Source organism: Mirounga leonina, unplaced genomic scaffold (genome assembly GCF_011800145.1).
Source record: "Mirounga leonina isolate KUSES-001 unplaced genomic scaffold, KU_Mleo_1.0 Mir_91, whole genome shotgun sequence".
Lineage (NCBI taxonomy): Eukaryota > Metazoa > Chordata > Mammalia > Carnivora > Phocidae > Mirounga > Mirounga leonina.
In genome coordinates, this window is record NW_023270839.1 from 18,247,729 (window position 1) to 18,273,791 (window position 26,063).

Consider the following 26,063-nt stretch of genomic DNA (forward strand, 5'->3'; position numbering starts at 1 on the left):
TCACGTGTACTTACTCTAAAAAAAAGAAAAAAATTAAAAACATAAAAAGTTTAGCCATTAAATTGGAGTTTCAAGTAACATGAGAAAATGCTTTTTATCATGTTAAGTAAAAAAATACATACCTAACTGAATATGTCAACTATAAAAAACTACCCCTCTTTCCTCTTCCTCCTATCTGTAACATGATCTTTAGGTTTGAAGCCATGAAGATGGTAGAGCAGAAAGATGGATAATCCTGAATCTCTGCCAACTCTGGGGAGACTCACAGCAGCCCTGGGACGCCTGCCTTCTTTTATATAACAGAATAAACTCCTACTTTGTTTAAGCCACTGGACGTAATCTGTTTCCAGCAGCTGAGCATGGCTCCTAAAAAACACAGCATTAACAATTTCAGGCAACGAGTTTTAAAACTTAGATGCCTTCCACTTAAAAATCTTTCAAATTGTGGGGTGTCTTGCTGGCTTGGTCAGTAGAGCAAGCAACTCTTGATCTCATGGTCATGAGTTCAGGCCCCACACTAGGCCTAGAGCTTACTTTAAAAAATATATATCTTTCGGGACACCTGGGTGGCTCAGTCCTTAAGCATCTGTCTTCGGCTCAGGTCATGATCCCAGGGTCCTAGGATCGAGTCCCACATTGGGCTCCTTGCTCAGTGAGGAGCCTGCTTCTCCCTCTCCCTCTGCTGCTCCCCCTGCTTGTGCTCTCTCTCTCTCTCTGACAAATAAATAAATAAAAATCTTTAAAAAAAATATATCTTTCAAATTGTTCCTCATTGCTTTCAGAAGTGTCCAAATGCTACAATATGTTAAGGCCTTCTCATCAGTCCCATACCTACTTCTCCAGCCTTAAGTCTCACCACATCCCCAGAAGGAAATTTACTTAGGTTTTCTGAATGAACCAAGTTTTCACGTCTCTACATTTTTTGTACATGGTGCTACTTCTGCGTAAAACTATGGTTCTCTCAAAGTGCGGTTCTCCAGCTGAGCGTCAACATCACCAGGAAACTTGTTAGAAGTGTAAGTTCTTGGGCCCCACCCCAGACCTTAAGAATCAGAAACTCTTAGAGAGTGGCCCAGCAAACTGTTTTAACAAGTCCCCCAGGTGATTCTGATACACAGATAAAATTTAAGAACCACTGGCTTAAAACACTTTCTACTCTTTTTCCATCCAGTTAAATCTTACTCACCTTTGGGACACCTTCCCCACTATCCTAACCCTACCACTCCCAGATCTAAATTAACTGAAATTTTGTGTTTCCATAGCATCTTGTGCATCTCTCTATCAGAGAGGATATCACACTGCATTATACCTTTCTACTTGCTTATCTGTCTCTTTACCAGACTAAGTTTAAGGACAGGGACCATGTTATTCTTATCTATATCCCTGGTATCTATCACAGTGCCTGTGATACAAAACTATCAATAAATGATTACTGAATGAATTAATATTTCAAAAGTCTGGTGTAGTCCCACCCTGGCCCACAAAGGTCTATTTTAACCTATAATATGGCTTAACAATAACACTAATCTCTCAAATGCCATTTATACATGTTTCAATTGTGAACTTGAAACTTTGCCAGGTAAACAACTACCCTAGCAAGTCAATATTCTAGATGAATAAAAACTATATATTGGATCTTAAAGGTGAACACATGTAGGAACTAGGAGGGTGGTACACCCAGAAGAGGCACGGAAACTCTGAGCTCCTTCCCATAGACCTTGACCTATGCATCTCTTCCACTTGGCTGTTCCTGAGTTGCATCCCTTACAATGAACAGAATTGAAGCTGGGAGGTGTAGAGGTTACCTTGTGACCATGAAGATAATGCATGATCCCTGAAGTGGCAAAAACCACAGACACCTGGTCCCTCCTGGCATCTTTGAGCCACTGCACTATTCCTTAGCAGCCTACCTCTGGACTTCTTTTTGCATGACAAAAATTAAACCCTGTCTTTGTGACTCTGTCTGTTGAAGCCAAAAGTAATTCTATCTAATAGAGCGGTTATTTTTAATTTCAATATGCATATAGTAAGAAATTATAAGAAGCACCCAATAAAAAGAATCTATACACCGAAAATTTCCACTATCATGTCAATAAAAGTATAAAAGTGGGGACAAGCCCGCAGATGCAGCTATGTTTTCTGTTAGGGAAAACAGTATTCTAATCTTCCTCTTAACTCTTCCTTAGAATAGGAATGTCTCCCTCCCAGTTGCTAATGAAGCCCCCAGAGCCCTCACCCAAACTTAACTATTAATTTCTTAAAGGCAGAATATAATGACAAATAAAATTAGACCTTTCTTCAGGACAACAATCTTGTTAGGGTCCACATGCTGGAGTACTCCCTCAAATATGCCACAAACCAACGTGAGTTTCACCCTTCTCCACAAAATCTGATTGAGGAAATGGTAGTCACTGCTGGGATCCATGCTATTTGATTCCAAAAGCAGTCTTCAAATAATCTTCTTTAAGTATCCAAACACTTGAAAATAAAAGAGATCTAGGATTTAAAAAATATTTTGGGGGAATGAGGTTATTTTCCCTTTCCCCATACCTGGAAGGGACAAGAAAAAGAAAAATATGAGAGTAATTCAGTTTTGCTCATCTTTTCAGAACAATAATGAGAAAAGGACTATTGCAAGCATCAACTCTAATTTATACATGGGAAACTGAAAGCCGTAAAACTTCAGGCACTGTAGGTTTGACTTCTTTGTCTATAAAATGGGGTAATACTACCTTTCATACCTTAGCTAAATGGAACAAGCAGAACATTTTAGAGGCCTTTAAATGGTACATTCATATATCTTTTTAACACCAACCAACAAAAAAAAGAGAGAGAGAGAGAGAAAGAAAGAAACTCTAAAATAACAAGTGAAAAAAAAAAAACCTGATGCTGGCAAAATATTTGCCAATACTCGCTACCATAAGCTGCTCACCCAGAAATATCTACCATCTAGGGGCGCCTGGGTGGCTCAGTCGGCTAGGCGGCTGCCTTCGGCTCCGGTCATGATCCCAGGATCCTGGGATCGAGCCCCGAATCGGGCTCCCCGCTCAGCGGGAAGCCTGCTTCTCCCTCTCCCTCTGCCTGCCACTCTGCCTACTTGTGCTGTCTCTCTATCTCTCTGTCAAATAAATAAAATCTTCAAAAATAAAAAAATAAAATGAGCAGGCTGTTCCTGACAGAGAAAAAAAAAAAAATCTACCATCTAAATTCTTCTGGCCTCTTCTACATTAGTAACATTTCCAGAAATTGACACTGTTACCAACCAAAGCATAAGTGACTTAGAACTATCACAATTTATGCATGACCAATCCGGCTGCCATGTCAGTGCCTTTGAAGGGGGACAACACTAGATCAGACAAGAGCCGGTCAATCATGACAACAACTTAGTGAGACTAGAACCTTGGCCTCATGCTAAGTCGTCAAGACCGTAGGTAAAGCTTAAAAGTAGTTTAGGCACAAAATGACCGTTGTTAGAATTTGATTCTTCCCTATCTCAAACCCGTTATGCATAAAGCAACACTCAGAAGGGTGGGGAGGGGGTGAAAAGGCATTGAAGCCACAGGAGAAGAACTGGTTCACGGAGGGGGCTGAATTAGTTAACGGGTGGCGTTTTAAACATTTTCAAGAAAACAAAAATATAAAAATAAAATGCAAAATTCCTCATTTTTAAGACAAACTAAGAAACTCCAAATAAACGGTGGGCCATACGCTAGGAATTCAATCTCGTCCACCGTCAGGTTATTTTTTCCCGAAGGAAGTTTGCGAAATCCTGTCCCAGTTTCAGCCAAATGGTGACTTCCTCGAGCTTCAGTACCGAACTAAAAAAGGAGGTACTGCTGTTAAGGAAGAACTGTCCGGTAGTTCCAAGCCGGCGTTGGCGGTTATCAAAGGACAGAGACGAAAGAACGGGAGAAAAGTACACGGCACTGAAAACCCACACCGAAGAGCGGACGCCAGCCTGGCGCAACCAGAGGTACCGGCTGTTTCCCGAGGAGCCAATCGGCGCGCGCCCCGGAGGCTGGCTCCCGAGCGCCCCCAGCGGCCAGGAGGACGGAGGACCTCCAGAAAAAAGGAGAAGGTGTAACTCCCGGCATGCAGTTCCCAAGAGACACACCCTAGAGTTGCCCCAAGAGACATTTGCTCTATTTTTATGGCTTCTCTCCGCAATCCCTGCCACCTGTGGGTGGGGTTTCCACTTTTAGAGTTCTGTGAGAAACGGGTTGGCTATGCTGCCTGCCTCAGGTTAGTTCGTTATAAAACTGTGGGTCGATGGCGTTTCCCTTTTAATTGCGGTCGCTAGAGCCAGAGTGGCATTGCCTTTTTAAGGCCGGTGGCATCACGCTTCCGGGGGCGTGGTCCGTTCTTAGGAATACCCGGCCCTGCGCTGGGCTGATTCATTCGGGGGCTGGAGCTGGAAGCGCCGACGTCGGCTCCTGCGCCGGGCAAAGCCTCGCTCCTCATTGGCTGGTTCTTGGGGACCGCCCTCCCCCTCTTGCCACCCCTGGGTTCCCTCCCGGGTCCGCAGTAGGAACACTGCTCTCTCGCATCTTGACCCCTGGGCCTTTTTCCTTTCCCTCCCGCCGCCGCCGTCGCTTCCGACGCCCCTGCTCCCGAAGGAGCTCCCGGTTCGGTGATGGGGTCTCGGGCTTCCACGTTACTGCGGGACGAAGAGCTCGAGGAGATCAAGAAGGAGACCGGCTGTGAGTTCGGGTAGGGGGTGGGAAAGCGGCCGGGTGCCTCTGGCTGGCCTCAGAACCGACGGCGGCTGTCGTTGGGGTCCGGAGTTGGGGTGCCCGGCGGTTGTCGGGTACTGGGCAGCCCCCAGCGCTGGAGCTTCGTGGCCGAGGGCTGGAGGACCTGTCCTTACGGCTACTTGGAGCGGGGCTCTGGCTCCTGTGGGGCTGTCCTTCCCCTCAGAGGCAGGAGTCGCGATCACCCTTAGAGCACAGGCACCGCTCTTTTCTCTTCCCCCTGCTCATGAAAGTCCCCGAACTCCTTTCTTTTATTTTCCTTCTCACTAACCTTGAATTCAGGAGCTCTGGATGGATCCTGTAGAAAACATAATCCGTTCCTGTGACGTTTCTGGGCAAGCACTTAAAATCACTGTCAACTGCGGGAAATCACAAATAAATTCTTTCCGCGACTGGAAAAATAAATCCAGAAAACAAGATCCTATAGTAAGGCTTTGGAAGACGTGACCTGGTAACAGGAGACCTTTAAAGAATGAGGGGTCTGAGAATATGAGACTTCTTTCATTCTGAACCTATGGAGAAAAAAAAGCACGGATACTATGACCACCAGTTTTTTACTTACACTGAGGATGCTTGCTGCCCTAATTTCCGATCTATTGATTTCTACTATGCTGGCGTACTTTATGCAGTCGCTATGGAAATTGGATGTGCTCCAAAATCTCAGTGCAAATTTGTACTAGGAACTGATTTTTTATAGTCCAGTCTCTTCCTCGTTCACCTGAACCTAGGGGCCACAGGGCTTTGGGAATTCAGAAGCTCTGTGTAACATCACACAATTTTGTATAGCCCTTGATAATGAATACACTATTTTCTCAGTAATCCATTATGACTCTTGTATTTTACATAAGTTATGTAACTGTTTGAGCTCTGTCTCTTCGTGATAACCTGTCTTTAATGTGATGAGGTGACCAGTAAGTAACTCAGGGGCCCATATGCAGGTAATGTTGAAGGGTGCTGGGGGAACTACAGAATTATACAGGCAGTGGTGGCCTGAGAGAAACTGAATGCTGTCCTGTGCTTTCGGACAAATTTAACTTTCTAGAATCTGCAATTTGGAAGGGATGTTAATCTAGCCCCACCCTTGTCAGATTGGTTTACTGCTTTTAGCATCCCCTAACAGATGGCCAGTAGCCTCTCCATAAATACCTTTAAGGATGATAAGCGCACCACCTACTGATTTTGGATGAAAGACAGAAAGTAGTTAGCTGGTTATAATGTATAATACTTGTTTGGCCACTTGACCTTATGGTCAATTGATGACTCATTCTGACTCTTTAAGAGTAGAAATATAGGCAGTTTGGAGTCAGCAAGCATTTTGTTAAATTTTGTGGTCATGACCTCTGGCCACACTTGTAAATATAAGAACTACTTTAGGTCTAAGGTGACACCAGAGTTAAAGCATTCATACTTAAAATAGAAAGTCACATAATGAAGTGCAAGCCATAGTGAGGATGGGAAAAAGCTGTTTTTGCCTCAAGATGAAGGGAGCACCAATCCCATTTGGGCTTATTTACATTTGACAAAATGGAAAGACCCTGGACTCTATAGGACTGGAGTTATTTTACTGTGGCTTGTGAAGGAACAGACCTACATACTCCTGGAAGACCTGTTTTCCTAGTTGCCAAAAAGTGCATCAAGCCTGAAGAAGATTCTCAACCACAACTAGTGCAAATGGATTTGTTAAGCCAGAAAGCCAAATGAGCAAGTAGTTACTGAATTTTTGCATTGTCTGTATTTAGTACTATGCTAGGTACTCAAAGCAGATGGTGACAAAAGATGCCCATAGAGATTAGGATTCGCATTATGACATAAGGTAGCTGAAATGGTGTGCCATGCACCTTAAGACTCTGGAAAGACTGAGTCTGTGGGCTGGTCTTGGAGAGGATAGGAATTGGGCTCTGATACAGGCATGGATGAATTAGATAAGTTAACCTAGGGCATTTTGGGTGGCTTCCAGGAGCATTCTCCCCCAGCCTGCTACACAGTCATTCCTCTGCCCTGGTTGTTGAGCCAACCCTTTATCTGGTTAGTGTCCATCAGCAGAGTTGATTTTTTTTTTTTTAAGATTTTTATTTATTTATTTGACAGAGAGCGAGAGAGGGAACACAAGCAGGGGGAGTGGGAGAGGGAGAAGCAGGCTTCCCGCTGAGCAGGGAGCCCTATGTGGGGCTCGATCCCAGGGCCCTGGGATCATGACCTGAGCCGAAGGCAGACGCTTAATGACTGAGCCACCCAGGCACCCCAGCAGAGTTGATTTTTATTTTTATTTTTTTTTTAAGATTTTATTTATTTATTTGACAGAGAGAGAACACAAGCAGGGGGAGTGGGAGAGGGAGAAGCAGGCTTCCCGCTGAGCAGGGAGCCCGATGTGGGGCTCGATCCCAGGACCCTGGGATCATGACCTGAGCCGAAGGCAGACGCTTAACGACTGAGCCACCCAGGTGTCCTCAGGGTTGATTTTTAAAGCAGTAATTTTAACACGATGCAAAAGGTTTAGAAGACTAAAAACAGATACCTGAGGGGGAGGTGGAGAAGTGGAATTTGTCCAATTTTCATCTGCTTCTTGTTCCATTAAGAGTTTAGGGAACTATCAATCAGAAACACTTCAAGTTAAGAACAAGTAATATGACATCTCATTACTCCCTTTGCCAGTAAGAAAATGTGGCATAATTGAGGAAAACTGACTTCATAGTCAATATGAAAGCTTTGCATTGGAATTGTTGATTATATTTAAACATATTTTCCGTAAGTCTAAATTGATTAGAATTCTTGCATGACTGGTTTAGCCAGTATTTGAAATGTGATCTCTCAAGTATTTGGCAGACTAATTCTAGGTAAGAATTACCTGTAAGCTTCAGTTTTGTCATCTGTAAATGGGAATAATAATAGTACCTACTTCATAGGATTCTTATGAGGATTAAATGAGATAAATCATTTAAACTACCTAGAATAGTGCCTGATATATAAGTATCAGGTAAGTGTCAGCTATTATTTTGAGCCATAGATAAGACTCATCTTACTGGGAAAATATTTGTATGTGCTAGTTATAAAACTGTCTAGGGCTATATAAGTGGAGAGGTGACAGCATTTTATACTTTTCCTATTTTCAGGGAGCATCGGACTAGAAATCCAGTCGTTTTCCCAACTCTATAGAAATAAAGCTTTTAAAGGAGTAGACATCTTAATGTTTTTAACAGTTTAAAAAACATTGTCTTAAAAAAATATTTTTCTTTTTTTTTGAGAGAGAGAGACTAACAGCGTGGGGGAGGGGGAGGGGCAGACGGAAAGGGAGATAGAGAATCTTAAGAAGGCTCCATGCCCAGCTCGGAGCCCAATGCAGGGCTTGATCTCACAACCCTGAGATCACTTGACCTGAGCCAAAATCAAGAGTCTGATGATGCTTAACCACCTGAGCCATCCAGGCGCCCCTCAAAACATTTTGTATTGCATAAAACATTTGCTATATTGTCTTTGTTCTGTTACTTTCTTTCACACATCAGCATTTTCATATATTAAAGCCCAGCTGAATAAGTTATCACTGGGGGAAAATCACAACGGTCTTGGGAGTTTCTGTAATCTCCACTCTTAGTTCACTTAACTGTAGCAATAAACTGGCTGTGAATTACTTAAAACCATTTTTTAAAAACAGCCGCTTAATCTGTGAGAAACAATTCAAACCAATGGAGTAGTAATGAATGCCCATTCATTTAATTTAATTATTATTATTATTTTTTTACATTCATTTAATTTTAGTCTCTAGTTCTGGTGTGTGTCATGTGGTACAGGGATGGTGTTGAACAGGTTTAGGAAGTAAGTTTTACAGGCTGGTGAGGTTTTGTTTGTTTGAGAAGGTATAGTGATGATAGAACTAGTGTGGGTTTTTCTAGTTTCGACAAAGAGCACAAGCCTGGCAAAGGCAATTGCTTTGAGAATAATTTCCTGGACTAGAATGTACCCGGAAGTTCAGCTTCAGGCTCCTGCTATCTCAAAATGCAAGAACCCTTCATGGCCCTCACCTGCCAAGCCATGTTGCCTGAAGGTGCTATCTTCTGGCTCCTCTTGAAATGGAAATGTACTTATAACTAACACCTTTAGCTGGTTTGGGGTTAAGTGATTTGTAAAGCTATGTACTTTTTCCCCCAAATTACTATGAAAAATTTGAAATATATAGAAAAGTTAAAGTAGTGTATGAACATCCATATACCTTCCACCACAATTCAGCAGTTAACATTTTGCTTTATCTACATATAGATAAATATATATAGCTTTAGCTGTGTATTTACTTTATTTATATGTGTATATATATTTTTTGGTGAACCATTTAAATGGCAAATAACAGAACTCTTCACCTAAATATATCTGCATGTATCTCCTGAGAATAGGGGTTTTTCTTCCTACATAACCTCAGTACTATATTACACCTAAGAAAATTGACAATAATTTAAAAATATTATCTACCATTTAGTCCATATTCAAATTTCCCAAATTATGAGAAGGTGGTTTGTTCTTGTTGTTTTAATGTCTTTTAAGTCTCTTTTAATCTATAGCTTCCCTTAGAGACTAGGCCAGCTCTTGAAGCCCTAGGCCAGGGGAAACAGGAAGTGTTGGAGTGTGGAATGGTTGGGATTCAAGACTTCAACTTCTCAATCTTTTTTTTTTTTTTTTAAAGATTTTATTTATTTATTTGAGAGAGCGAGAATGAGAGAGAGAGGGGAGGGTTAGAGGGAGAAGCAGACTCCCTGCCGAGCAGGGAGCCCGATGTGGGACTCGATCCCGGGACTCCAGGATCATGACCTGAGCCGAAGGCAGTCGCTTAACCGACTGAGCCACCCAGGCGCCCCTTCTCAATCTTTTATCTGGAGTTACCTTTGGTTGTAGTAGTATGCTTTACCCTAGGTTATCAGTCTGTTCTTCTGTATTAAGATGTAGGATAAAGGCAAGGGAAAAATAACTTTTTTCTTACTCCCTTTTCATTTTATTCTTCCCTCAGTCATTCCTGCCTAGTGCTTGGTACTTCTCTGAAATGCCTTTGTCCTCTGAGCATGAGGCAGTGATACAGAGAGTTTTGTGGTCAGATTGGCAGGGTCTTTCAAGTAATCTTTCAACAGTATAAAATAATTATTTGCCCATTAGTGGAGAGAAATATAGCTTCATTCAAGACATGACCATGTCCACAGCCTTTTCTGTGAGGTCAACTCCAGAGACTTCCTTTGGGTTACGGAGAATTGGTGCAGGCTTGGGGCACCTGTCCTGTTAGCCTAGTACCTTTTGGTTAGAAGAGTTTACTGGAAACTTTTCTTGCCTTCATTTGTGGCAGTTCCAATATCTTTCTGCTCCTTGAAGTTGCTCTGAGCTCTACACCTTGGAGATTGCTTTATATTCTCTGTCATGGTGGATTTAGCACCTAGATTAAAGCTTGCTTTCCTCCTCCTCTTTCTCCTTTTCTTTCTTCTTTTTTTTCTTTTTTCTTTTTTTTTAAATGTTTTATTTATTTATTCATGAAAGTCAGAGAGAGAGAGAGAGGCAGAGGGAGAAGCAGGCTCCCCGCCTAGCAGGGAGCCCGATGTGGGACTCAATCCCAGGATCCTGGGATCATGACCTGAGCCGAATGCAGACGCTTGACCATCTGAGCCACCCAGGCGCCCCTCCTTTTCTTTCTTCTTAATAAACATTAGTTCTGGGGACGCCTGGGTGGCTCAGTAAGTTAAGCATCTGCCTTAGGCTCGGGTCACGATCCCAGGGTCCTGGGGTCAAGTTCCCGCATCGGGCTCCCTGCTTGGCGCAGAGCCTGCTTCTCCCTCTGCCTGCTGCTCCTCCTGCTTGTGGGCGCGTGCGTGCTCTCTCTCTCTGACAAATAAATAAATAAAATCTTTAAAAAAATAAACATTAATTCTGAAGTTTAGGACATAGATTGAGATTTGACCATATTGAGTTGTATTAAAAGTTGACATTTATTTGTACATTTGTCTACTGATTTCCATATAGCCTCCTTCCTCCTGGAAGATAGCAGGTTTATGGTTCATGAAAATTTGTGAAGCATTCCGTATGTTTTTTAAAAGATTTATTTATTTATTTATCTATTTATTTATTTGAGAGAGAGAGAGAGCACGTGTGTGGTGCAGAGGGAGAGAAACTTCAAGGAGATGCCCCACCCCAGCTTGGAGTCTGATGCTGGGCTCTATCCCACAACCTGGGAGGTTATTACCTGAGCTGAAAGCAAGAGACCCTTAACGATGGAGCCATCCAGGTGCCCCAGGCATTCCATATTTTTAAGGAAACCAGCCATAAGCTGATCTTTTTTCTGAAATATGGGATGTAATACCATACCAGTACTTAGGGAATTTTTAGAATCATACTTTAAGAGGTTCTTTGAGATGATCTAGATTAGAAAGAGGTCTTATGGCTCATTTGTTGGTTGAAGGGGTTGGACTAGATGACAACATCCCTGCCAGTTTTAAAATTGTATCAATAGCTATACATACTTATATATACATATATGGGATTTCTAGAAGGATTCACAAAAAGCTGGTAATAGTGTTTGCTTCTGGCAAGGGAGACTAGGGAACTTGGTTGTTAGGGAGACTTTTTATTGTGTACACTTTTGTACTATCTGCATTTTTACAATGTGCATGGATTATTTTCTCAAAAAAAGGGGCGCCTGGCTGGCTCACTCCATAGAGCATGCAACTCTTGCAGGGTTGTGAATTTGAGTCCCATGTTGGGTGTAAAGATTACTTAAAAATGAAATCTTAAAAAAAAAAAAACCTGGTATAAAAAGAAATACAATTCAATGTTTTCCTTGTTAAAAGGAAAGTAATCTGGGCGCCTGGGTGGCTCAGTTGGTTAAGCGACTGCCTTCGGCTCAGGTCATGATCCTGGAGTCCCTGGATCGAGTCCCGCGTCGGGCTCCCTGCTCGGCGGGGAGCCTGCTTCTCCTTCTGACCCTCCCCCCTTCATATGCTCTCTGTCTCTCTCATTCTCTCGGTCTCAAATAAATAAATAAAATCTTTAAAAAAAAAAAAAAAGGAAAGTAATCTGAATATATAATAGTCTAAGTACTAAAAACTGAACCAGTGGACTAAATATCCTGCAATTATTAAAAAGGACTCCAAAGCAACACAGAATAATTATGAGTGAATAAATGAGAAGCTGTTCCAACTATGGAAAGTGTACAAGTGGCTGATATTAGGTGGTATATAAAGAAATGAAAACAGTGGTGTTGAGACTGTGAACAAGTTTTGTTCTTTCAAAAAATCTTTTGGGAAAGTTAGTCATTCTTTAACTGACTTATTTTTGTTAAACTAAAGGGAACTTTAGTTCTAGAGCATCCTTTGAGGCCAGAGGCCAGAGCCAGGCTAAACAGGTCAGGTTCCTGAAGAAAACGGCTGTAGCTGCCAGAGTCAGGAGAAAGGGAGAGATTAATTGTAAGTGCAGCAGTGAAGCTGCACCTTCCGGCTCACAGTGCCAGGATGATGACCCTAGTGGCTAACCTGGAGTGCTTCCCCGGTACCAGACGCTCTGTCAAGTGCTTTCTTCTCCTGGACTCCCGTAGTTCTCTCCGCAGCCCTTTGTGTTCATCCCTCACTAGGTAGGCGGTGGTGCCATGAATGGGATCAGCCTGTTACCTGACCCCCACCAGAGAGCACTGGCTGGCCCTGAGTGGGTCCACAGCTGCCTCCTCAGCACCTGGCACCTGCCGGCTCTAGGCTGGCTCTGGGCTGGCTCTGGGCTGGCTCTGGGCTGGCTGAGATTGATTCTTCTCTGCTCTCTTTGGAGAGCTAGTACCCAACAGCCCAGCTTGGGGTGAAATCTGATGCTGAAGAATTCACTGCTGCCCCTAGTGTGTCCTCTCATCCTAGCTCCAGGCCATTCACTTCCTGCTTCTCCTGCTGTGCCCCGGTTTACTTTGTCCCATTGTTTGTAAAACTGCGAGTAGATTTGGTTGAGCTGGGGGAGGAGGGCTACTATCAGAAAGCCTTCAGCCACCCCTTTAAACCCCTGAAGGTACAGCCTAGGACAAAGTCCACACTTACCACACCCTTTTTGGCTCTTGTCTTTTACCCTTTGATAACTCTCCTTTTTCTCCCCTCCTACTTCCCATCAGCCGGGAAACTAAACTATTTCCCAGAAATTCCTTTACGCATTTTCAAATTCTTACTGTGTACCTGCTGTTATTACCTCATTTTAATTGCCAGCTTGTGCTTGAGTTAAAAAATTAGGAGGAAAATAGCTTCCTTGTAGATATCATCTCGTGACAACCTGATCTTTTTACAGATTGCCTAATTTGCTTTCTGAGAGCCCATTCCTTTACTGGGAGCTCAGTGGAGCTCATGCAATCACAGAAAAGAGGCTGACCTGACCCTGTGATCTTTTACCTAAATGTCAGTCCTGAGGGAAAAGAAAGCCACGAAAGCTTGGTGCAGGAGCAAGCCAGATTTTAAAAATAGAATCTGTCCCAGGGCACCTGGCTGGCTCAGTTGGTGGAGCTTGTGACTCTTGATCTCAGGGTTGTGAGTTCAAGCCCCACGATGAGTACAGAGATTACTTAAAAATAAAATCTTTAAAAAGATAAGATAAAAATAGAATCTGCCCTAATCTGTACAAGTTAACCAGCCTGGCATTGCCAACCTGAAACATCAAACTAATTAATAGGTATGTGTTTTTAATCAAAGCATACATTTAATAGCCTCTAAGGTGAAAAGGTGAGAAAAGTAAAAAAGGTTAGTTTTACAATTTCCTTTTAAACTAAATTTGGCTTTGTTTTGGTAAATCTTAACCACTTGACATTTAATACATAGTCCTAATGAAGCCTAGACTTCATTCCTGAGAGTCAATTTTGATTGCTCTCAGTTTATTTATTTTCTAACTCCTTTCTTTCTTTAGCTTTTAAAATTCCTGTTTTGACACTCTAGAAATGAGTTAGAGTTGAGACATCTCCCCATTTTACTCTCTTTGAAGTGTATGGTGGGCTGGGGACCAGAAAGGCAGTTGACTTCTGAAGGGCCGTTTGAGTGGAGGGTGACTTCGCCAGGTGGGACTAATTTTGTGTTCTTTAGTTTCCCACAGTCAGATCACCCGCCTCTACAGCCGGTTCACCAGCCTGGACAAAGGAGAGAACGGGACTCTCAGGTAGGCAGTTCCCATCTTTATTTTCGGGCAATATCTGAACAGGTGCCTTTATCCCCAGGGCAGAGGTGATAGGCATCTAGAGTGCAGAGAGCAGGGACCAGTTCTTCACTGTCTTTGAACATCATGGATTCACAAGGAAGTTAAATAAGCGGAAGAATGGCATTACATTTATCACTAGGTACTTTCTGCCTTTACTCTTAACTCCGCTAAGTTTGGGTGGCCATTGTTCTGGTCCTTTTGAAAATCTCAGCTCTCTCTACTTGAGGTTTCCCATGGCCCTTTCCCAAACACGTTAGCTTTCAGGAAGTCGACCCATGGCAATCCAGGGTGGTCTAGATTGTTTTGCCCTCTCCTCTCATTTTCCAATCCAGCCCATAACCCTAAGGTACACCACTTTGTATGTATTAATGTTAGATAAGATGTTCAATGTTTTAGTCTACTTCTAAATTGAGGGCTCTTCTGCTCCTAGACAACAAAATATCTGGAGACGTTTTTGATTGTCATGACTGGGGCGTGCGTTGATGTCTGGTGTGTAGAGGCCAGGAATGCGGCTACATGTCCTATAATAGACAGGACAGCCCCCCCACAACAAAGAATTATTCTTCCCGGGCGCCTGGGTGGCTCAGTTGGTTAAGCGACTGCCTTCGGCTCAGGTCATGATCCTGGAGTCCCTGGATCAAGTCCCGCATTAGGCTCCCTGCTCAGCAGGGAGTCTGCTTCTCCCTCTCCCGCTCCTCCCTCTTGTGCTCTCTCTCTCTGACTCTCTCTCTCAAATAAATAAATAAAATCTTTATAAAAAAAAAAAAGAATTATTCTTCCCTAAATATCAAACATGCCAAAGTTGAGAAACTCTTGTCTAGAGTTAATTATATGACTTCAGAGTAATGTGATATTGTACCACTTCATATTTGTAATTGTCTTGTCATAGTCCAATGAAATCTCTCCTTACCATCACCTCCCACCCTAACTCTCAGTAGCAAGCTCAGCTTTAACTAACTAATATAGAATGAAGCTGTTAGCTTTTCTAGTGGCTGGCAGGAAAGCAAGAAGTAGTTTGGGAATTATTTAGAAGACTTAGCACAGTTGTGGGATGTGGTATAAAGGGGGAAGGAATATAGTTGCTATGCCTTTGTACATAATCCTCAGACAGAATAACTAGAGAATGCTGATAAATCCATAGGGCCATGTTTGTACAGGGCAAAATCTGCTGTCACTGGAAGCTGGGATGGACTCAAACCATGCTGTATAGTCATTAATGTCAACAACTATGGAATACCTACCATGTGCAAAGACCACACTGGGTGCTTTTTCTTCTTTTTTATATTGAGGCAAATATACATAATATAAAATTTACCATTTTAAAGTATACAATTCATTGGCATTAAGTGCATTCACAATGTTGTATAACCATTACTACTATCTAGTTAGAGAACATTTTCTTTTTTTTAAAGATTTTATTTATTTATTTGAGAGAGAGAATGAGATAGAGAGAGAGAGCATGAGGGGGGAGGGTCAGAGGGAGAAGCAGACTCCCTGCCGAGCAGGGAGCCCGATGCGGGACTCGATCCTGGGACTCCAGGATCATGACCTGAGCCGAAGGCAGTCGCTTAACCAACTGAGCCACCCAGGCGCCCCTAGAGAACATTTTCATCACCCGGATGGAAACCTTGTACCCAGTAAGCAGTCACTTCCTATTTCAGGGGCAGGGGCAACCACTAATCTACTTCTTTCTCTCTCTGGACATTTCATATAAATGCAGCCATACAGTAGGTGGCCTTCTGTGACTGGCGTCTTTCATTTAACATGGTGTTTTCAAGGTTCTTCAACAATATAGCATGTATCAATACTTCATTCCTTTTTATGGCTGAATAATATTTCATTGTATACATATACCATATTTTGTTTATCTGCTGATAAGTTGATGGGCATTTGGGTTTTTTACACCTTTTGGCGATTATGAATAGTATTTCTATGAACATTTTTGCGTGGACATACGTTTTAATTCTCACCGGACTTAGGAGTAGTATTGTGGGTCATATGGTAATTTTATGCTTAATTTATTGAAGAACACCAAATTGTTTTCCACAGAGGCTGCACTGTTTTACATTCCCACCTTCAGTGTATTGAGGGTTCAAACTTCTCTCCATCCTCACCAACACTTACTGTCTTTTGATGCTAGCTATCCTGGTAGGTGTGAATGGTGTATCATTGTGGTTTTGCTTTGCAGTTCCCTGCTGGCTGTTGATAGTGAGCATCTTTTCATGGTTGACCATTTGTATATCTTTAGAGAAATTCCTATTTGAATCCTTTGCCTATTTTTTAACTGGTTTGTCTTTTTGTTCTTGAATTGTAAGAGTTCTTCCTATATTCTAGAAACTAGATCTTTATGAAATACATGATTTGCAAATATTTTCTCCTATTCTGTGGATTGTTTTTGTACTCTCTTTGTAGTATTCTTTGAAGCACAACAGTTTTAAATTTTGATGAAGTCTAATTTATCTAATTTATTTTTTGGTCCATGTGCTTTTGGTATCATAGCTAAGAAACCATTGCCAAATCCAAGGTCATGAAGATTTTACCCCTATATTTTCTTCCACGAGTTGTATAGTTTTAGCTCTTCTATTTAGGTCTTTGATTCATTTTGAGTTATTTTGTATATGTATATATGTAATATATATATATGTATATATATATGTATGTACATATATAGTGTGAGGTTAGAGTCAAACTTTATTTTTTTTTGCATGTGGATATCTACCTGTCCCTGTACCATTTGTTGAAGAGACAATGTAGATTTGCACTTGAAAAATTAAAACAGGGGTGCCTGGGTGGCTTATTTGGTTGAGCGTCCGTCCGACTCTGAATTTCGGCTCAGGTCATCATCTCTGGGTCATGAGATCAAGCCCTGCGTCTGGCTCTGGGCTCAGTGTGGAATCTGCTTGTCCCTCCCCCTCTGCTTCTCCCTCTACTTGCGCTCTCTCTCTCTCAAATAAATAAATAAAATCTTTAAAAAAAGAAAAGAAAAAATAAATCAGACTAGAAATCTTTTTTTTGTTTGTTTTGTTTTTAAGTAATCTCTGTACCCAATGTGGGGCTCGAACTCACAACCTCGAGGTCAAGAGTCGCTTACTCTATGGACTGATCGAGCCAGGTGCCCCAGAAATCTTTTTTTTTTTCTTTCAGCCCTAATACTTGAATAATTTACTTGAGTTTGGGGTTACATCTTCCTCATAAATTCAGATTTAACCATTGAGTAAAGATACAGAATTCACATTCATTTTGAGTCCTTTTCTTTGTGGAAATTGAGTGGTATGTAAGTGTGTGTGTGTGTGTATGTGTGTGTGTTTTAATCACTTTCATTATGTGCTGAAAAACAATGGAAAGACTCTTATAAAAGGAGCTGTCTCTTAGGATGAAAACTTTGCAGGTGTCAGCTAGTATTTACCTGTTCATTAAAATCTAGCTAAGGGGGGCGCCTGGGTGGCTCAGTCGTTAAGCGTCTGCTTTCGGCTCAGGTCATGATCCCGGGGTCCTGGGATCAAGCCCCACATCGGGCTCCCTGCTCAGCGGGAAGCCTGCTTCTCCCTCTCTCACTACCCCCTGCTTGTGTTCCCTCTCTCGCTGTGTCTCTCTCTGTCAAATAAATAAAATAAAATCTTTAAAAAATAAAAATAAAAAATAAAATCTAGCTAATTGACTATCTGATGTGTGAGGCACTGTTCTCAGTGCTTGTTTCTACATATTCTTGGAGAAGAGGTGGGAGAAACTGATAAGATAATTTTTTATTTCATAGCTACCTGGATCTAACTGATTTTTTTGTACTCAGCTTTACAAAGCACTAGGTCCTAAATTTGTGCTTTGATCTCCATGTGGTGTGGATTCAAATATGGGAGAAGCCCCAGGCCACCTTGAGTACAAGAAGAAATTACCCCGTTATACTACATAGTAAACAATGAGCATGTTAGATGTAAATCATTTTGTTGGACCACCCACTATCAGGGATTTCACTCTGGCTGTGCTTCCTGACGACAGCCATGTCTGCCTCTGGCCATCTGTTAGATTGTCTTACCCTCTTCCTCAGCCACATCTTCTTTTCTACTCCCTCCAGCTTTAGAGAATACCTGATGGACTCTTAAAATCTTCTATACTATAGTATGATAATGGCTCTTTCTAGCCTTTACTGCCAAACCCAGCTCAAGTCCTGTCTTGATCTTTCTAGAACCCATCAGGGTGCTTAGCCAAACGCAAGTGACCAATCTTTTGTTACCTGCAACAGGCCCCACTTTCTTAAGAAGGCTTTTAGCAGAAATAATTTCCTTTTTACATTTTCTTCACTTTCCTCTTCCATGATGCTCCATGCCTGGGCCTGAAGCCAGATCTGCAGAGCGAGAGGCATGTACCATCCATAGCATTTGTATTGCTTTGTAGTGTCAGTCCCAGTGGGAACATAAAGCAGAAACTATGGAAGGCTTAGGTTAGAACTGGAGCTTCTCCAAGGTGCTTTCAGAGATTTGCCCCAAACTATGTTTAATAGGACACTAGTTTTTTGCTCTACCAATAGGTGTTGTATACAAAGAAGAAAAAAAATTATCGACTAAACTTTATGCAAAACTTCGTGAGCATGGTTTAACAGGATTCTTTTTTATGGGATTTCCTGGCATCTTTAATATGCTCAAGTGAATTGGGCCTCTTCAAGAAGGGAATATTGTAAACAGTATTTGTCAAATGATTTGCAGTTTTCCTATAGACTTTCTTTTTACATGGATCATCTTTCAGATTTGTATTTCATAGAATATAAAAATATATTGTAACCTCACAAATCTTATTTTCTTCAGATGCTATTATTTTGGGTAAAATGTTTCTACCACTGCTGTTGAAATTGATCTTCCTGAAATGGGCATCTGTCTTTTTTTTTTTTTTTAAGACTTTATTTATTTATTTGAGAGAAAGAGAGCACACAGAGGGAGAAGAAGCAGCAGACTCCCCACTGAGCAGGGTGCTCCATGCGGTACTCGAGCCCAGGACCCTGAGATCGTGACCCCAGCCGAAGGCAGACACTTAACCAACTGAGCCACCCAGGCACCCTGAGCATCTGTCTTGTAAAGGGTCTTGCAGTGGTCCTTTGCAGGTCAGGTTAAGTTGAGAATCTCATCAGCATCTGAATACAAAGATGATTTCTTTTGTTTAAATATCTTCTGTACGGGGGGCACCTGAGTGTCTCAGTCAGTTAAGTGTCTGCCTTGGCTTAGGTCGTGATGCCAGGTTGCTTGGGATCAAGCCTCACATAGGGAAAGGGAGTCTGCTTCTCCCTCCGCCCCTTCTCCCTCTACCCCTCTAGTGTTTGCTAGCGCGTTCTCTCTCTCTCTCAAATATAAACCTTTAAAGAAAAACAAATATCTTCTGTACTGATATAATGTATGATGTTAGAAGTCAGCATAATGATTACCCTTTGTGGAGGGGAGCAGGTAGAGAAAAAAGGATCCCCACGTTGGGTGTAGAGATTACTAAAAAATATAAATAAACTAAAATATTAATTAAATGCTGGGGTGCCCGGGTGGCTCAGTCGTTAAGCATCTGCCTTCGGCTCAGGTCATGATCCCAGGGTCCTGGGATCGAGCCCCACATCGGGCTCCCTGCTCTGCGGGAAGCCTGCTTCTCCCTCTCCCGCTCCCCCTGCTTATGTTCCCTCTCTGGCTGTGTCTCTCTCTGTCAAATAAATAAATAAAATCTTTAAAAAATAAATAAATAAAATATTAATTAAATGCTTCAAATAATGGAAATCATTTCCATGTTAAATCTAAATAATAAGTTATTTATTTCTATTATATCACTTAAATAGGGAACACTTTTCTTAGAGAGAGAGAGAGAAAGCACAAGCAAGGGGAGCGGCAGGCAGAGGGAGAAGCAGGCTCCCCGTTGAGCAAGGAGCCGGATGTGGGACTTGATCCCAGGACTCTGGGATCATGACCTGAGCTGAAGGCAGACGCTTAACCGACTAAGCCGCCCAGGCGGCCCTGGAACACTTTTCTTAATTGAATGTGTTCCCACAAGTATGTCCTTTTAACAGATTTTAATGTCCTCATTATGCATAAGTCATCTCACCATCGACCCTGGGGCCTGAAATATGAACAGTTAACTGAGGCTGATTTTCCAGGTACGAGAAGGAACCTGCATAGTGAAGATCGGTGTAGACGGCTGACACTTCTGGTTACTATAGGTCTCTCAAACATCCCTGTGCTTGTGAAGGTCTGGAAAACCACTCTTCACTGGGAATTTCTTGGCCACAAAGAATGCTGTTATATATGATTCTATTCTTAGACTTGTCTACTTCTAGGTGTAATATCTTTTCTTACAATATCTTTGAGGGGAAAAAAATATCTTTGAGGAAGATTTTCCTAGGTATACTATAAGGTAAAATATAATATTGGCATGCTTTTTTTATGAGTACACACAAATTTTGAACAAATCTTACTTGTGTGTAAACTGCTTAGAGTCTATATTTTTTCTCTATTAGGTTCGTGTTAGTGGACAAATTTAAGCTATGTTTTAGAAAAATTGCCCAGATGATCTCCATTCTACTATAGAACAACTAATAATAACAAACTGTATTGTTTAGCAGTTTACAAACTATTGTTTTGTACTCTTTCATTTTAATTTTGATACTATCAACAGTATTCCTCTTGGTCTTATAGAACTGCATCTAAATTCCAAGAGTAGAGTTAAGAAAAAAAGTGTCAAAGGACAAGTTTAGGTCTTACCGACATTGGAATTCCAAGACTAGATCCCTTTTGAGACTGAAGTTCAGGCTAGGTTGTGTACTCACCACTTGATATTAGACCTGGTATTTAAACTGTGCCTTTTCTCAGCTAAAATTACTCCAGCTTGTTAGACATTAAGCTGAGGTATGTGGCTATGCAATTCAAATGAGCCTTAATCTTCATTTAAAAGGGAGTAGTTACTGTTTCTTAACCTCTGTCAAAGAAGAGGAACCCCTTTGGGTGATAATGCGGACTTTGTATTACAGAACGAGTTATGTAATAAGAGCTTAGTACATGTTTGTGGAATCAAATAATCAGGACCTCGTAATTTCCTTTATCTTTTACCATCTTTTTTTTTTTTTTTAAGATTTTATTTATTTGCGAGAGAGACAATGAGAGACAGAGAGCATGAGAGGGAGGAGGGTCAGAGGGAGAAGCAGACTCCCTGCTGAGCAGGGAGCCCGATGTGGGACTCGATCCCGGGACTCCAGGATCATGACCTGAGCCGAAGGCAGTCGCTCAACCAACTGAGCCACCCAGGCGCCCATCTTTTACCATCTTAAGCAATGGCTTCTTCTGGTTCATTCACTGATGTAAAAATTACTACCCGAAGTGATCAAGGAAGATTAGAATTCAGAGTTATTGTTCCAGAGCTTTACATTTAGTCCCAGGTCAGTTTTTTTTAAGATTTTATTTATTTGACAGAGAGAGACAGCGAGAGAGGAAACACAAGAGAGGAGCGGGAGAGGGAGAAGCAGGCTTCCCGCAGAGCAGGGAGCCCGATGTGGGGCTCGATCCCAGGACCCTGAGATCATGACCTGAGCTGAAGGCAGATGCTTAACGACTGAGCCACCCAGGCGCCCACCCAGGTCAGTTTTGACCTCTGTCACCACCAGATGTATTGAAGATGAGCTTCTTGAACTAATTCAGCACCATCTAAATGTTAAACCGTTCTAAGAGAAACAGAGTATTGAAGACTTCTGGATAAAATAGGGATATTGGGATGCCTGGGTGGTGCAGTCGGATAAGCATCTGCCCTTGGCTCAGGTCATGATCCCAGAGTCCTGGGATCGAGTCCCGCATCAGGCTCCTTGTGTAGCGGGGAGCCTGCTTCTCTCTCTGCCTGCCGCTCCCCCCTGCTTGTGCTCTCTCTCTGACGAATAAGTAAATAAATCTAAAAAAAAAAAAAGATTAAAAAAATAAATTAATTAAAATAAGGATATTTCACTAGCACTTGGTAAAAGGGGGTAGAGGAGTAAGTTTTATCTCTTCTGTTAGTAAACGTCTTGAAGGCAAGAATCAGGTTCATTTGAGTTTTATTTTTCTTCTTTTTTTACTTCTTACCTGGAAATAATTTCAAACTTACAGAAAAGTTCCAAGAATAATACAAAGAACTTCCACATACCTGATACCCAGATTTATCAATTGTTAATATTTTGCCACATACCTTAGTGTGACATTCTTGTGTCAAAGTCAAGAAATTTCGTTTTGTTATAGTACTATTATATAATTCCATATTCTGTATGGCCTGTGTTCCATTTTTACCTATTGGCTCAGTAATGTCCTTTGTAGCAATGTAATTCCTAGCCTAGATCATTATTGAGTTCAGTTGTATGTCTTTTAGTCTCCTATGATCTGGAACAATCCTCTGCCTTCCTCTGTCCTTCATGACATTCATATTTTTGAGGAGTACAGCACAGATATGTTATAGACAGCTTTATATTCTTGGCACAGAATATAAACTAAGAAGTTTTTAGAAAACACTTTTTGAATATTTTTTGGGAGAGCATCTTTCTTTCAGAATGTTTAATATGGGAAAGAAGTAAGTGTGTGTGTGTGTCTGTTTATTTATTTATTTATTGGGGCACCTGGGTGGCTCAGTTGGCTGAGCATCTGCCTTCAGCTCAGGGTGTGATCCCAGGGTCCTGGGATTGAGCCCATAGTTGAGCTCCCTGCTTAGTGGGGAGTCTGCTTCTTCCTCGGCCCCTCCCCCTGCTTGTGTTCTCGCTCTCTTTCTAAAATAAATGAATAATTTTTTAAAAAGATTTTATCTATTTATTTATTTGAGAGAGTGAAAGAGAGAGAGCAAGGGAGGTTGGCGAGGGAGAGGGATCGAACCTGGAGGAGACTCCCTGCTGAGTGTAGAGCCTGGTGCAGCTGGATCCCTCAACCCTGGGATCATAGCCTGACCTGAAGTTCGATGCTTAACCAACTCGGCCACCCAGGCACCCCAAGAAGTGTGTGGATTTTTTTTTTATGATTTTATTTATTTATTCATGAAAGACAGAGAGAGAGAGAGAGAAAGAGAGAGGCAGAGGCAGAGGGAGAAGCAGGCTCCCTGTAGAACAGGGAGCCTGATGTGGGACTCAATCCCAGGACCCTGGGATCATGACCCGAGCCGAAGGCAGACGCTTAACTGACTGAGCCACCCAAGCGCCCTGTGTTTTTTAATCATTCTATTCTATTCTATTTCATTCCATTTTATTTTATTTATTAAGATTTTCTTTTTAAGTAATCTCTACACCCAACATGGGCCTCAAACTCAAGAGTCATGCTCCCCACCGACTGGGCCAGCCAAGCGCCCCAGAAATGTGGGGGTTTTTTGTTTTTTTTTTTTAGAAAAAAGAACATGTGCTGTGACTTAAATTTAAATTTAGATTTAAATCCGAGTTGTGCCACTTACTAGCTCATAGCACTGGGCAAGTTACTTTATCTCACTGACTCTCAGTTTCCTCAACTTGAAAAGGGTACAGATAAAATGTTGGCCTGAAGAAATGAGATAATGTGTATACCCAGAGCGGCACATGATGTGTGTACAATGAATGGTGACTAATAATATTCATTTCAGCATAACTTCCAAGTTGTGAGAGGATGACTGCTCTTGCCACGTTCAAGGCTTAAATACTTCTGTGGTCTGAGTCTATGGAAGGCAAATGGAGAAAAGGCCAGAATCAGAGCAAGGAAGGATGGAAATCAATTAGTTGTCACACTTTTATTCTTTCCTTGGACATTGCCTTAAGAATTCCTTGCATTTCATAGGTGTTGTAGATCTTACCAAGGGTACAGGATTTTTGCTACTATATACAGGCTCTGTGGTGTTGATAGTTTGCATTGCTGTTCACTCTCCAAACTTAATAACTAAGTACAAAATGGTAATGTTCAAAGAATGATTTACAGGGACAGCTCAGTATTTGCTTGTTAGTTGTTTTATTGACGTAACTTGTGTGCTGAATTCACTGGAATGTGGCATAGTCAAATCTGGCTTCTTCCACTCCTGAGTTGGTGCAGGAAACACTTGGCAGCTGCTAAAGTGCTATTCTTTGCAGTTATTTGGTATAATTTGCCACAGAAGTAAATTCCACGAGGTAATATTCTTGCTAGGTTGTACTCTTGCATGACTGAATGAGTTTCTGCTAAGGGCCAGTAGTCTCTAACTCAAGGTGATTCTCTTGGCAGCCGAGAAGATTTCCAGCGAATTCCAGAACTTGCCATCAACCCATTGGGGGACCGGATTATCAATGCCTTCTTTCCAGAGGGGTGAGTCCCTGCAGTTGTTGGCTTCCTTTCTGAGGCAAATCTGGAATGTTATTGGTTGGGTCATTTTAAACCACGATCCTCCTGATTATATTGGGCATCCTTAACTTGGTCGTATCTAGAATATCTCTTCAAATAGGTATATGAGCCTATTTTCAAAATTCTGTCTTTAATCTCTGTTTAGCTTTAATGTAAAACTAAAATTTTTTAAAACTTTTATTTGGAAATAATTTCAGGTTTATAGAAAAGTTGCTAAAATTGAAAATAATACAAAGAATTCCTGTATTTCTTTCACCTGGATGCATCTATTGTTACATTGTTAACCTTTTGCCTCATTGGCATGTGCTCTCTGTCTCCTTGTGTTCCAGCCAATGAAATTTAATCATCATATACAGGATTATAAATTTTCTAGTACCCACATAAAAAAAGTAAAAAACAAGTTAACCCTGTCAATATATATATTTTATTTATCTAATGTATTTAAAATATTATCATTTAATATATAATCAATATATTTAAATTACTAATATATTACATTCTTCTTAATATTAAGTCTTTGAAATCTTTTGTGTAATTTACACCTACAACACCTATCAGCTGCTGTAATACTAATGTAAAATATTATGTATTTTATTTTTTCCTGCTTTATTGAGAAATAATTGTCATATTGTGTAAGTTTAAGGTATACAGCACAGTGGTTTTATGTATGTACATATTGTGATTATCACAGTAAGGTTAATGTATTTATCACCTTACATAGTTACTGTTTTTGTATGATGAGAAATTTTATAATCCATTCTCTTAGCAACTTTGAAATATACAACACAATATTGTTACCTATAGTCTGTCATGCTGTACATGACATCCCCAGAACTTACTCATCTTATAACTGGAAGTTTGTACCCTTTGACCACCTTCACCTGTTTCTCCCATTGTCTATTTTATTCTAATATATCAATCATATTCCTGTTTTAATCTCCTTTATAGCACTTTCCCCCTGTCCAGTACAGGATCCAGGCTGGGTCAGTTGTCATGTTTCTTTGGCCTCCTTTAATGTGGAACATTTCCACAGCCTTTATTTTTCTTTTACAACATTGGCTAAGGATACAGTCCCCTCCACCACACACACAGTTTGTCAATAGACTTGGGTTTGTCTAATGTAGAACTAGGCTTTTGATATGCTTCACTACCTAATACACTGACTTCAGAGTACTGAGTAAATATTTATCAATTTGATTAGGTACCTTTTTCTGAATAAAGCTTTATTATGTTATATTATTTTAAGTAATCTCTTCAACAGTTTCTTCCTGGTTCCTTTGACTTACTGTATGACCCAAAGACTTTAAAAAGTTCAGTGGTTGCCAATTTCTTAATAATGAGACTAAATGTCAGTGAAGATATTATCAGATAAAATGGAAAGAGGAAATTTTAGAACTCTAAACTGAGAGCAAAAGAATTTGCAAGTTGAGAATTTGGGCATTCAGTAAAGCTGAGTGACAGAGGCGGAAGACTAGCAGCTAGTTTGTGTGAAGATAGGAATTGAATCAAACAGACCTGCTCTCTTCAGATTCGTGTTGACCATGAGGAATCTCCTGCCCCCCATCTTCATTTTCTCCTTTTTCTCTCCGTGAACTGCCCTGTTTGTTTCAGGTGTGGTTTTTGTGCTGAAATCTTGCGTTTTTTTCCTACTTCCTCCTTAGCCCATGCAGAGCATTGACCCTGTTCGGAGATAACTTACACATCTATGCTTTGTATCCAAACCTTTGCAATGAAAAGTAAACCCAGTAGAGTCATTTTGCCAACATTTTTTTCAGAATTCCGTAGTAACCGTTGGTTATTAGAAAAAGCAGTTTGTGGGAAGCGGTTTTGACTGCAGTGTCACCTGCTGTCC

General features: G+C 41.2%; 2 protein-coding genes across 3 annotated transcripts in view; one reads left to right on the forward strand and one right to left on the reverse strand.

Annotated features, from left to right (window-relative positions):
* The window catches only part of EXD1 (exonuclease 3'-5' domain containing 1), a 30,937-nt gene extending 26,969 nt beyond the window's left edge, over positions 1-3,968 (reverse strand). The window contains exons 1-2 of one of the 2 annotated variants that reach the window (XM_034993969.1): positions 3,709-3,968; positions 2,293-2,478 (exon numbers count right to left, since the gene is read on the reverse strand). In XM_034993969.1, the coding sequence (XP_034849860.1) occupies positions 2,293-2,425 (133 nt within the window). In that variant the 5' untranslated portion in view covers positions 2,426-2,478; positions 3,709-3,968. The remainder of the gene's footprint in view (positions 1-2,292; positions 2,479-3,708) is intronic. The other variant, XM_034993970.1, reaches the window with a different exon arrangement.
* A 427-nt stretch (positions 3,969-4,395) lies between these two features.
* The window catches only part of CHP1 (calcineurin like EF-hand protein 1), a 43,502-nt gene continuing 21,834 nt past the window's right edge, over positions 4,396-26,063 (forward strand). The window contains exons 1-3 of the mRNA XM_034994826.1: positions 4,396-4,700; positions 13,808-13,880; positions 24,095-24,175. Of these exons, the coding sequence (XP_034850717.1) occupies positions 4,634-4,700; positions 13,808-13,880; positions 24,095-24,175 (221 nt within the window). The 5' untranslated portion in view covers positions 4,396-4,633. The remainder of the gene's footprint in view (positions 4,701-13,807; positions 13,881-24,094; positions 24,176-26,063) is intronic.